Source organism: Pagrus major, chromosome 5 (genome assembly GCF_040436345.1).
Source record: "Pagrus major chromosome 5, Pma_NU_1.0".
NCBI lineage: Eukaryota > Metazoa > Chordata > Actinopteri > Spariformes > Sparidae > Pagrus > Pagrus major.
Genome location: NC_133219.1, coordinates 37,868,399 through 37,880,646, shown reverse-complemented (window position 1 = coordinate 37,880,646; position 12,248 = coordinate 37,868,399). Strand labels below are relative to the sequence as shown.

Sequence of the window (12,248 nt, the reverse complement as noted above, 5' to 3'; positions counted from 1 at the left end):
AGCAGAGAGGCGGCTGGTCGTGGCTGCTGGCTGCTGCTGCTGCTGCTGCTGCTGCAGGTCGTCATGTCGGGCAGAAAGCCCCGCTCGGTGGCCAACCCGCTGGAGTCTGCGATCACCACCCCGAGCGAGAGGATCCTGAAGGAGTGCCACGGTCTGTACGTGGACAGCGAGAACGGTAAATAATCGATAGATCAGCGGATCGATCGGTGTCAGCGTCACACCACAGCGTAGTTGTGGTCTTATGTAAGTTTGCGGTTGAGTCGGGCTGAAGTTTGTGGTGGACTGAAGCCTGATTTGAAGCTGGTTGAGTGTGTGGAGGAGGAGGAGGAGGTGGAGGTGGAGGTCTGCAGCAGCTGTCTGTCAGTGTCACTCATGACATTGAGAGCTGGTGTGGCTCCTCTGCAGGGCTGCAGCGCCTTTATCTCACTTTATCTGCACGTTTACAGACACACAAACACACAGACACTCGTGCAATGTGCAACCAACAGGAGGGCTGCTGCTGCAGACATGAGGCTGGACACATGTCTGCAAGGTTTTTATGGGTTTTCTCTGATTAATGTGGTGACTTCAACAATAATCCTGTTAAAGTTCACTGGATCACTGTGTGTGTGTGTGTGTGTGTGGAGGTGAAGACTTTGCACTTCAAGGAGTGGCTCTTTAACATGTTCACTTGTCTCTGTTGTCACAGTATGTTAGTTAATTCTGGTTAAACACAAGAGCTGCTTCACTTCAGTAGTAATAATAATAATGGTGCATTCATGTCAAAAACACTGGGTTGTAAATTCAAGCTTTCACTCCTGAGCTCCACTTATGGTCAGCTGGCACAAGAAGTGCCTTACCTGCCCTTTAAAATGTGAGCAAAATACAAAAATACACCCTTTTTTTTAATTAAGCTCATTGGAAAATATATAAAATTACTTATGAAATAGTTTAACAATTTAGCCTTTCTCCCCTCTAGATTTTTATTTAACCTTTATTCATGAAAGAGGTCACATCGCTGATTACAAACACTGCTGCTCAGAGGCTCCTCGGTGGTGGTTGAACTCTGTCCTCACCGTCCCTGCACAAATTAAATATTAGAAATAATACTAGAAAATGCATTAAATAGAAAATCAGTTCTCTATTCATGTTTCTTTGGACGCCACACCTGCTGTTGTGTTAAGTTGATTTTAGCAGTTTTGGTCGTATATTTGTATTTTATTTCACAGCTGATTTCAAGCATTACATGGTGATGATTAATACGTACCTGCTAACTGTGTGTGTGTGTGTGTGTGTGTGTGTGTTTTCAGGCCTGGTGAAGATTGCCAGCAGTCTTGGAGTTCGGCTGCTGCCTCCGAGAAAGAAGATCATTGTGATGATAATGGGTAACCACTCTGCAGGGAAGAGTTCATTCATTAACTGGTAATACGTCGTTTTTTTTACTTGTTAAGGGAGAAATTCTGATTTTTTTTAAACCTGGTCCCTGTATTTGAGCATTCAGGGGCCGTCCCTGATAGCAATCCTCCATCACATTGATCTTTTCATAACTATATGTGTTGTGATATAATATAAAACAGTCTTTTAGGAAAAGACACACAAAAAATGATATGAAACGGACTATTTTTGGCTTATTGAATGTATCAAATCACTCAGACATAATCGTAACATCACGCAAACAACATTTCTGTCAATCAATCTCAATTATTGCTAATTGTTAGCAACGTTTCCACGGTGGCCTAAAACAACCCCAGATGTTTTGGGATAGGGATCCTGTTGTAAACAGCTCAGTTGGCTGCAGCTGTTGTTTTCTTTATCAGTTAATCTTGTGATCATTAAAATATAAAAATGTCCATCACTAGGAGTTACCTTTAAAACAGCCTTTTTGTTGGATGAATTGTTTAAAACTTGATAAAAAAGCAGCAGTTGTTCACTTTTGAGATTCAGGAAGCAGAAAATTTAAGCACTTACCAAATGATATATCATCTAAATGGTTGATTGACTTTTGGTTTGGCTGGTTATTGATTACATATCCCCTCTGTTCTGTTTGAAAGGTCGTAAAAAACTCTGTTATTATTGAATTGTCACTCAGCTGGTTCAGCAATGTGTTTTGAAACCTCCTTCATGAGGAGCTCAGCTGTCTAACAGTCGCTGTTAGCCCCGAGGCTGAAGGTGTTTTCAGCAGGAAGGTGGTGATGTGCGAGGCTGTGTGAGGTGAGAGTAAACAGAAATGGAAATATCGGATAAGTTAGACTCTCTGTACTCGTTGACTTGAGCATTTTGTGTACGGCAGCACTTGAGAGGAAGCGATCGTCTTCACTGTTATGATAAACAACATTGGAATCAGATAAATCAGCTCAGACAAGATGAGAGCTTATGTTTTATGTAGCTGTCTGTACATTTTAAACAGTTTAATCCTATTTGACAGTGTGCCGTTTATTATCTGACATCCTGAGGCTCACATCCCGCCTTCTACCAATCCTCAGGCAGGCACCAGGCTAGTTTATTAATTAAAACGTGATTAGCTGAAAGGCATTGGCCGATATTAGATCTCATCGAATATTCTTTCACAATATTGAATATCAGCTGTTGCAGCATCTTCAGGCTTTTATTTTGAAAAAGGAGGAGGTTACTACACGTTAATCGGCCTGATGTAGCAGCATGCACTCAGCGCTTTAGCATACAGACATGGAGGAATTATTTTCTAAGAACGGCAGCTCCCCAATTTGGCATTATTTCAGATTTGAAGCAGGGAAATGAGCCGAGGGATGTGAGTGAGGCTACATGTCGTCTTTGCCATTAGCAGGTGTTAACAAAACAGGGCAACAGCGCAAATTTGCTATCTCACCTCAGAGTAAATCACCCAGCACAGTTTGAGCAATGATAAGATTGTCTATCACAATATTCGGGCGGGACAATATCGTGATATCGAGATAAATTGTGAAAGTGAGGGCTGCGTAAAATGGTTAAAAATCATATTGCAGTTATTTTGAGATATTGTGATTGCGATATGATTCACGATTAGTGGGAATGATCATTTTTGCATCACAATGAAACACTATTACTATTCTATCACTAGAAAAACTAGTAAAATAATGATGATGTGTGTTTTCTTGCATCTGGAGAACAAGATTTACAGGCCAGGAGATCTCTGCAGCACCACAGTACTTCATTAAAATATTGTTTATCACACATTTTGACGTTATCAAAAGATTTCTGCTTCTTGCAGTTTGGTTATTGCACTTAGCCATAGTGTGTTTTGATTATATTTCAATTAATTGTGCAGCCCTAGTTGAAATAATTGTAGAGTTACTAGTATAACCTGTTTGTTATGCCTGTTGTTTTCATCGTAGGTACGCTGAAGAGCACATACAGAAAGCAGGCGTTGCCATTGAAACGCAGGGTTTCACGTTCATCACAAGTGGTCGCAAAAGGGAATCACTGACGGTAAGATGCTTCAAAAGAGAATCGTGATAACTACGTCCAGCTGACGTACCGTTATAACTTCAAGCTGACACCACAGGGGCCGTCACAGTATCGCCTCCTGTCGGTGCAAAGTGGTATTACAGCTAACTACGTGTTTGACATAACAGCAACACTTTTGCTTCTTCTGTTGAATGTTTTTAAACAAAGATTCTGGCCACGTCTTAGAAAATGTCTCCTTTAAGTGAAGTAACGGGACCTGAAGCTGCAGCCCGTCGTAGAGGTTGACGAAGACGACGTGTTCGATGTCAGCTCGTATTGGAGGGCACTCCCTCAGTCAGTGGCGATTTCTCATTCTGCATGCTGCTCCAATGAGGGGCCTTGTTGTATAGACACACACACACACACGCACACACGCACACACGCACACACACACACACACACACACACACACACACACACACACACACACACACGCGCAGAGGCATCTTTGCAGCATATAAACAGGCTCGGGAGACACCTGTCTCTCCATCTTCCTTCATCCTTTTCCTCTGCCTCTCTGTTCATATCCTGCTGTGGTGAAGGTGATGAAGATGAATAATATATTTGCAGCGCTGGACTGCAGAATGGAGGGATTATCTACTGTGTACAGGAAAAGCTTAGCACGAGCGTACTGAGCCGCAGCACAGCTGCTGGTGTAAGACTTGGGTACGAAGTGCCGAGAAGAGAGAGGACTCTGTTGTAGCAAACTGCAGATTCATCTTTGTCTCGTCAGGTTATTTCTCACACTGTCATTTTTTAACTCTTTCGCAGGGAAATGCAACGTTACATCTCTACCCTCACTTTCGACCACTCCTCGAGTTCAAAGGTAAGCCTCCTCTTCATCAGTAACTCGTAATGGCTCTCTGAAAAGTGTCCTGTTGAAAGCATTTAACATGTTTGTACTGAAAATGTGCTGACATTGAAACATTGTTCCTCTCTTCTGTGATTATTTATTTAAAGTATTACATTCTTATCTTCCTAAATGAGTCATTATTTGTAGATGTGGTTTCTGCATGCAGAGTTTGCACTGTATTGTGATGCGTCACATTATGGAAACATTTCTAAGCATCTCACACAATAGAAGAGTTTTCTGCATGTTTGATACTGAAACTGCTTAAAATATTCTTCCCTCTGTAGGATGATAAAATCAGCACTGCAGTCTTTGTGCACATTTTCATTAACTTTTACCATAATGCCTAAAATTTCAAATGAATAAAATCACCTTTGAAGTGTGCGCAATGGAGAAATGCAGAAGATTGTGTTTTTATTGATTTTGTGAAGGGGTAAAGTGTTTTAACTCAAATTTGCTGGAAAATCAGGGAGAGGCTGCATTAGGAGATGAATGTAATCATGAGCTGCAGGCAGGGATCAGCTCCTTTGAGATTTGAGGTTTTATTTCCGACTGCTGGAAACTCTTAAAGTTAATCGAAGTGAACGTCACAGACTCAAGTTTCCAAAACAAAAAGTTGAGTTTTTCTGTTCTGGAAAACAGAAATTGTGCAAGTTATTGAATGGTTCTTGTTCTGACAGGTCAGGCTTATCTTTTGTGATTTGATGTTGACTTCAGGTGCTTCACCTTGATGACTCAACACTGAGTCACAGCTTCTTTTCTTTTTTCTTTATAAATCAGACCAGACTACCGTCCCGTCCCCCCCCCCCCCCCCCCTTGTTACACTGTGCATCTGAGATATGTGAGATGAGATTACTCTCACAGAAAAGAGACGCAATCAGCAGCACATTTGGTCTCAGCTCATCTGAAGCCTCTGGATGTTGAGGTGGTCATGCAGAAAGTCTGGGTGTGCCTGCTGTCTGAGTGGGAGCATCAGCGTAGAAGAGGGGGGGAGGGGAGAGGAGGGCAGTAATGTATGTGTGTGCGTTGACAGTGAGCGTGCACTGAGTGAGGGTTCACTGGGTGCGGACCGGAGCGCTCACGGTATGGCGTGTGAGTCACACGCCCCATCGACAGCAGTGCAGTGGAGGAGCTGCTGAGAAATGTCACAGCCATTAGAGACGGCACAGCCCCAGACTGGAGCAGCAAAGAGCTCTGCAGGCCTGCAACACCAACGATCTGCTGCTGGAATACAAGGAGCCGTTTTATTTCACCGCCTGCCCTCAGGAAATACTCTATACCAGGCATTTGTTTACCTGTCACAGCGACTCATGAGGATGACTCATCAGAAAACAGCACCATATATCCTTATGTGGGAGTAGCTGCTGATTATACAGTTTGGTCTCCTTTGGGAGACACCAGGAGAGCATTTTTTAATCTTGTTTGAGACTTACATAAAGCATGTTTAACTCTGTCTGTGTTATCAACCTGTTGTCAAGAGTTTGACGACATGCTGCGTGGGAATTGTGACTGTTTTTTTCCATAGGTCAAATGAGTCGTCATAAGATTTTAGGCTGTGTTGTTTCCTCGTTTTGACCAACAAGTTCTTTTTTAGTCCTGCAGTCGATGCAGCATTATTAGAGCCTTTGCCCTTTTCAGCGTTCACAGGATCTCCAGTGTAGCCTTCTCAGTTACAGTCACTTGAGGAACTTAGCACCCATTGGCGATATCGCTCACGTTTCCTCGTCACCTTTCAGGAGACCCGGAGGACTGTGAATATGTCTGTATCAGGGCTGTTTTATTCACTTATTTTCAAATGAGCTAACTGCTGTTTTTCTTTGCATGCATGTGTATGTTGTATACAGTCCTGACTGGGTTAAGTACAGACCGGCAGCCCGTGTAGTGATTTATGTGAAGCATCTTGACAATGCTTTCCTGTCACCTGTGGTGCAACGATTATTGCAAGACCGTGGGAAAGACGCGTGATCGGAGGAAGATGCATTGCTGATGTAAGAGAAGCATAAGGGAATGCTAATGTGCCACAGCAGCAGTGGTCGTGCTCGCTGCAGCACAAGGATGTGATTTGTGCTGGCTGTTAACACCTGCCTCTTCCTATGAAACAGCTCAGTGTCATCCCGAGCCAGCGTGTGTGTGTGTGTGTGTGTGGAGGGAGGATGGGGGTGGTGGATGTGGGTGGGGTCTATTTCGTGAGTAGTGGGTCTAAATAGCGATCCTGTTCTGAAGCTCAGAGTCGTGTGTGGCGGTTGTGTCGGAGTATCGTAACCCCCTCGCAGTGCGTTGCCTCACAGTCGTTCTTCACTGGCTAGCTTTATGTCCCACGCTGCATGCTAAAGCTGCCAGTTGAAGAGCTGTTGTGTGTAACCATGACAACCAGAAAGCTCAGAGAAGGACCGACCTTAACAAGTGTTTTCACGTGTCTGAATGGAAGTTTTGTCGATGAGGGTGTGGCCGCAGGATTTCTTTGACGCAGATCATCCTGTACATTTTTTTGTGATTCAGTTACACTCTTCTTGGAAATGCAACCTCGCAAGCATAAAAAAAAAGTTGACAGAGTTCTCGATATTCCAAGTATTGATTGCACTGCGGCTCCCAGTTGTACATAATAATAGAGTCATTAGAGGTGACAGCTTCCTGCGGGGGAGTCAACCCTTTATTTATCACATCTGTAGCACCTGCACACACACGTTTGTTTGTTTCTTCCAGGTGTTACCGACTATCTGTCTGCTGAGATCTCCACCTCCAAGCAGAAGAAGTTCAGCCTGGTGACATTTGTGGACACGCCCGGTTTGGTGGACGGAGACATGGTCTACCCTTTTAATGTCAACAGCGCCATCACCTGGTTGGGTACGTCTTTGCAGCTCCAAGTTTAACCACCTGCTCTAAAGCTGTCGCGCCCTCCTAACTGATGTTTCATTCATTTTTTGCAGGAGAGCAGGCCGACCTGGTGTTTGTGTTTTTCGACCCGATGGGTCAGGCACTCTGCAAACGCACACTCAACATCGTGGAGAGTCTGAGTGAGAAATGTGGAGACAAGCTGTTGTTCTACCTCAGCAAGGCAGATGAGGCTGGGAGTGAAACAGACAGACAGGTTAGTCTGCTTAAAGGTGAATACTGTTATATTTAAACATGGGTCCTGTAATAACATGTTTTGGTGTAGTAAATCTAGTTAATCTGGCAGCGATGACACAGCTGCAAAACTGCAATTTAATCCTTTGGGGCAACTCTGACGGTCAAAGTTACATCCACTGAAATTATTTCATTTTTGCCACTGACAGGTTGAAGTTGTTGTTCTATGTGTCTGACAAAACATGTGAATATAGGGCCCATGTTTAAAAAATACCAGAATTCCTCTTTAATATTGGGCTTTTTTCATCCTAAAAGTTAAAGTTGAAATAAATCACTTATGTTTCTTTACTTCTGCAGAGGGTGATGATGCAGATAGTTCAGGAACTGTGTCGCCGTCCAGGTCTCAACAAGTGTGGTTTTGAGATGCCGACAATATACATCCCCAACCCATCGAAGGTGAGACTGCTTGTCTGGCTCAGTTAACCGGGATGAGATTTAGGCATAGGTACGTATGACTGAAGCCCGTCAGCGCTCAGTCAGCAAGTCCAGAGAGGGTGGACATTCAGCCATAAGGTGGGAACAGACAACTTTTCCTCCCCTGGTGTTTCCAGCTGGTATAATTATTGCCACTGCTGTCGCAAATCACAACTGAATCATCTCTGTTTTCCTGAGTAGCAACCACCAACAACACAGGAAATAACAAGAGTTTATTCATTCATTTAGTCTGTAATGGAGACATGAAAGCAGATTGAAATGGTGCCTGGCTGACGGCCTTAATTTTCCTGGGAGATTTTAGTGCCTGGTGGCAGACAAAACTGCAAAGTGGAAGCGAGGTTTGTAGTGAACCAATCTAAACGCAGATTCTTGTGTTTTCCTTTAAGCGCTCCAGCTCTGATCTGAAGTCTGGATTTAAAGCTCTCTGCTATCCTTGGGGCTGAACAGTCATTGATTGTCCTTGAATGTAAATTCCCCACTTCAGGTTTCCTGCTGGGGTTTTGATGGCTAGAACAGGATGATTTGTTTTGCAATATGATGACTGAGAGAGTTATCTACTGTTTGGGGGGGAAGAGGGGCTGTAAACCATCGCATTTGATCAGCCACCTTTGACACCGGCTGCCCCAGTCTTGAGTTATTGCTGCACCATCTTGTGATCTACAACCGCAAAGCTCTACTCCGCACGGTAGATTTGTGCATCCCTCCCTCCTGACCTCCAATTTATTATTCGCTGAGCTAGTGCAGCTTCGCTTCCTGCCGTCAGTCAAAAAACACCCTCAGGATTTGTTGTGGAAGTTTCCAGACCATCCCTCTTTAAGATGCACTGGTGTTTGCACAGTTATTCCAAAAATTGATGCACTTCGTCTCGTTTAGCCGAGCCGGTGTGTGAACCAGATCGATGGGGTGTGTCAGACCATCGAGAAGACCATCAACCAGGCCGTTCAGAAGACTTTGGATCAGCTGGAGAAGGACTCTGACCTCATTTGTTCCACCATCAGCAGCAGACTGGAGAAGGACCGGTGAGCTCGTGTTACTCTGTTTCATTTATTGCTGAAGCTAATTTACCCTGATGCAAAATGACAGGTGGCACCTTTGAGCAAATAACCCGTATCATGTGTGTACGGAGGAGATAAGAGTCGCCAGATATTACCCGCTGTGGAAAATATGATATTAAAACCAGATATCTTCTTTGTGCATGCAGGGCGGATGTGAGCTACAACAAAAGCAACCGTTTCCACTCGTTCATGTGCGGCGCTCTGGGTATTGTCCTGCCTGCCCTCTTCATCCTCAGTTTCATTGTGAACACCCTCTCCAAAGAGCAACTAGATGAGCTGTTGGGCGAAGGGACGGCTCGGACTGTCTCCATCTGCGCAGTAAGTCCCGGGAGTCACGCAGAGGAAGAAAATCTCATTTCATTCTGTATTTTTCTGTTTTTTTCAAAGTGCACACTTTGTTCTGTCTGTTCAACGTGTGTGTCTCACAGGGAATAGTGATGTATTTGTGGGACTGGATACCAGAAGATGGACAAGTTGTGTTTGTGATCTTTTTTGGAGCTTTTTGCTACCTCCTGCTTTTCCTGGCCAAATATTTTGCAGGGTGAGTGTTAAAAATATACAATCCCAACACATCCACATCCACATCCTTTAAAGCAAAATGCCAAAAAAACGTACTGGTTCCAGCATCCAGAGTCCAACATATACACCCTCTCTCTCACACAAATACATACACTCTCACACACGCTGTGAATGGTTGTTGAGTGTTGTGATATTGTTTTTTCTCAGCCGAGGGAATAAGACTCTGACGAAGAAGGAGAAGAGGGCGATGGCAGAGTACAGCGATTATATCCAGGATATCGTCAGAACTAAGAAGGTACGCCACTTCCAGTACATTAGTTAAAGCTGCAGTAGTACTATGTGTAATTACTATGTGTAATGCAGTAGAAAAAATACTTCCTCTGCAACTCCACAGAGCTTTGTAGAGTTTTTCAATCCATTGTTTTGGATTCATGGCCCACAGCTAACTGCTAACACAACAAAGGGTAACGCTGGATGACATGCCGCACCATTTTCTGCATAGAGACTCATTAGCAGTAAAAACTACTATATAGAGAGGTTATTATGGAATGAAAATACATCAAATGGCAAATAGAAAAGAACAAAAAAGCCAACCATAATAGTGATAGACAGATTATCAACCTGGCTGATTATTGGGGCCGATATTTAGCAATTTCCGATATTCAGTTTCTGCCTTTTTGTGTCTGATTACCAATAAAATACCACTGTGGTTTCACTCAATGTCCCGCCCAAACAACACTGGGCTGATTGGTTACAGGTCACGAGTAATAGCCTGTCATCACTGAATAATCTGAATCTGCAAAGTAACGACTAACCAGAGCCCTTGACTAGAGAGAGTGGCGTCATCTCGGTTCACCCCAGTGGATCTTTTTATTAAAGCAATGGCCGAGCGTCGAGCCTTTCAATAGTTCCTGGAAGTTAGATGCAAATGGTAGCAGCCCAGTGCTGTAAATCAATCAATCATGTATTACCTACAAACTGCTAGTAACTAAAGTTATCAAATGAATATAGGAGGAGTGGAGTGGAAGTATAACGTAGTAGAAAATGAAAATACTCAAGCGAAGTACCTCAAAATTGTACTTACATTCCATCACTGGTTATACAACATTTTCCTAGACCATGACCAGCATCAAAGATGTGGTTTTACTTCATGAAAATATAAATAATTAAACTTCAGTGCACATTTAAATGAAACTCATCAGAATTATGAATCTCACACAGTTACATTTTTCCTCCACAGGGGAAGTTGTATGAATGGTACCTCCAGCAGTGTGCAGCAGAATATGACCTCTGACCACCGGGTAAGCTGAAGACAGGTTCTACGTGCGTGTCGGCACATTGCTTCAAGATTTTTTGTGAAAAGCGGCATCATTTTTGTGTGTTTTTTAGTGGAACCAGCTGGACTTTTCTAAACAGATGATTGTCCACCAAACAATCAGGTTCTTCTCCTCTCAGTCGGGCCGGTGTAGCACGGATCACTACCAGTGTTTTTCATCTCAAGATCTTTAAAGATTAAAGATTAAGATCCAAAATTGAAAAAAGTGCCTTTAATAATAACTGTGATTGTAGTCATTTCATAATGTGAACTGATTTATGCTAGAAGTGTTTACAACTGGACTTTTTTCTTAATCTCTATAAACTATATATAATAACGAGCTGTTTTCTGCCAGTTTTCTACGATGTCCTCTGTAAATCTTCGCCCTCATGTAGTCCTCATGATCCTGCAGCGTCCTGAAGTCTGACACGTTGTCTTCAGAAGACACCAGAATGTCTCGTGTTTGCATTCTTACCGTTTGCAATATGGCAATAACCAATACGACACTCGGGCATTATAGTCGGACGAATATTTTCATACAGCTCAGAGCTGCCAGCTTTTCTCCTCCTTCCAAAGAGTCTCTGTCCTTCTCTTGAACATGTGTTTTTGTTGTGTGATGTGTAGAGCCATCAGATATGTTCATATATAAGTCAGGTGATAGTATTTTACAGAAAACGCTGTGATTTAAATACAACAGTATAGTGAACCCGGTGAGCAGTGAAGTCTGTCACTGCACTGAGATAGTTGTTAATGAGCACTGAACTTCTTCATGTTGTCCGTAGAACCTAGTTTTTACGACCTAATCACCATATACTGCCTTCACTCCAGTGTTTGTGGACATATTTATTAGTCTCTGAGGTGCTTTTTTGTCCAAATATTGTAGAAAACCTTCTTCGGGCTGTTTGCAATATCATTGTGAACACTGTCAGTGTGTATTGTGTGTGTGTTAGCTCCCTCCTCTTTAGGGAAAAGCTTTGTTTTACGAGATATTTCATTTATACATTGTATGTGAATTTATCTATTCTGTGTAATGTTTCCAGTTATTGTCTTTATTGAGACTCAACCCTTTTGTCTAGAAATGATTTTTTAGTAACCCCGACTCAAAGAATGAAACTCAAACTATGCTCTGTCTCTTCCTCAAAAATGATTAAACATTTTCTACTGACTTCTTTTTTTCTTCTTTTGTCCTGGTTAAAGGAGATCTATTATGCCTTTTCAGTTTGTATACATGTTCTTGTGATTATTAAAAGGTCTTGAAAGTTAAAAAAGCCTAAAGTCTGCACCAAGAGAAGCTCCTCTCTCCCGCAGAAAACACTGCTCCTGAAACGCCTCGTCAGTAGTCCCGCCTTTAATTCAGTGACTTGGTGACATCACATATTGGCATAATTTATACCTAGCAGCTAGTTCGGCACATGAGAATTAATTTAGCAAAGCTGCTCTGTTGTTGTTGTTGTTGTTGTTGTTGTTGGCGGCTCAGGCGTGTGTGAGCCGACCAATCAGAGGGTAC

At 42.9% G+C, this 12,248-nt stretch overlaps 1 protein-coding gene across 2 annotated transcripts; it reads left to right on the top strand.

The window, feature by feature from the left end:
• LOC140995345 (uncharacterized) lies at positions 1-11,906 on the top strand. 2 transcript variants are annotated; one of them, XM_073465311.1, is made up of 13 exons: positions 45-175; positions 1,290-1,401; positions 3,330-3,423; positions 4,213-4,267; positions 6,995-7,135; positions 7,219-7,379; positions 7,715-7,813; positions 8,726-8,871; positions 9,054-9,225; positions 9,336-9,448; positions 9,634-9,721; positions 10,667-10,727; positions 10,816-10,875. In XM_073465311.1, exons 1-12 carry the CDS (start codon positions 64-66, stop codon positions 10,718-10,720), a joined length of 1,347 nt encoding a protein of 448 aa, XP_073321412.1. In that variant the 5' UTR covers positions 45-63; the 3' UTR covers positions 10,721-10,727; positions 10,816-10,875. The 2 variants fall into 2 exon arrangements, with proteins under 2 accessions (XP_073321411.1, XP_073321412.1); XM_073465310.1 differs by having other exon boundaries at positions 1-175; positions 10,667-11,906.
• The last annotated feature ends 342 nt before the right edge of the window (positions 11,907-12,248 follow it).

Coding starts and splice junctions, on each gene's coding strand:
- LOC140995345 (XM_073465310.1), top strand. CDS start 64: ATGTCGGGCAGAAAGCCCCGCTCGGTGGCCAACCCGCTGGAGTCTGCG. Junction 7,814..8,725: donor ACATCCCCAACCCATCGAAG/GTGAGACTGCTT, acceptor CGTCTCGTTTAG/CCGAGCCGGTGTGTGAACCA. Junction 8,872..9,053: donor AGCAGACTGGAGAAGGACCG/GTGAGCTCGTGT, acceptor TTGTGCATGCAG/GGCGGATGTGAGCTACAACA.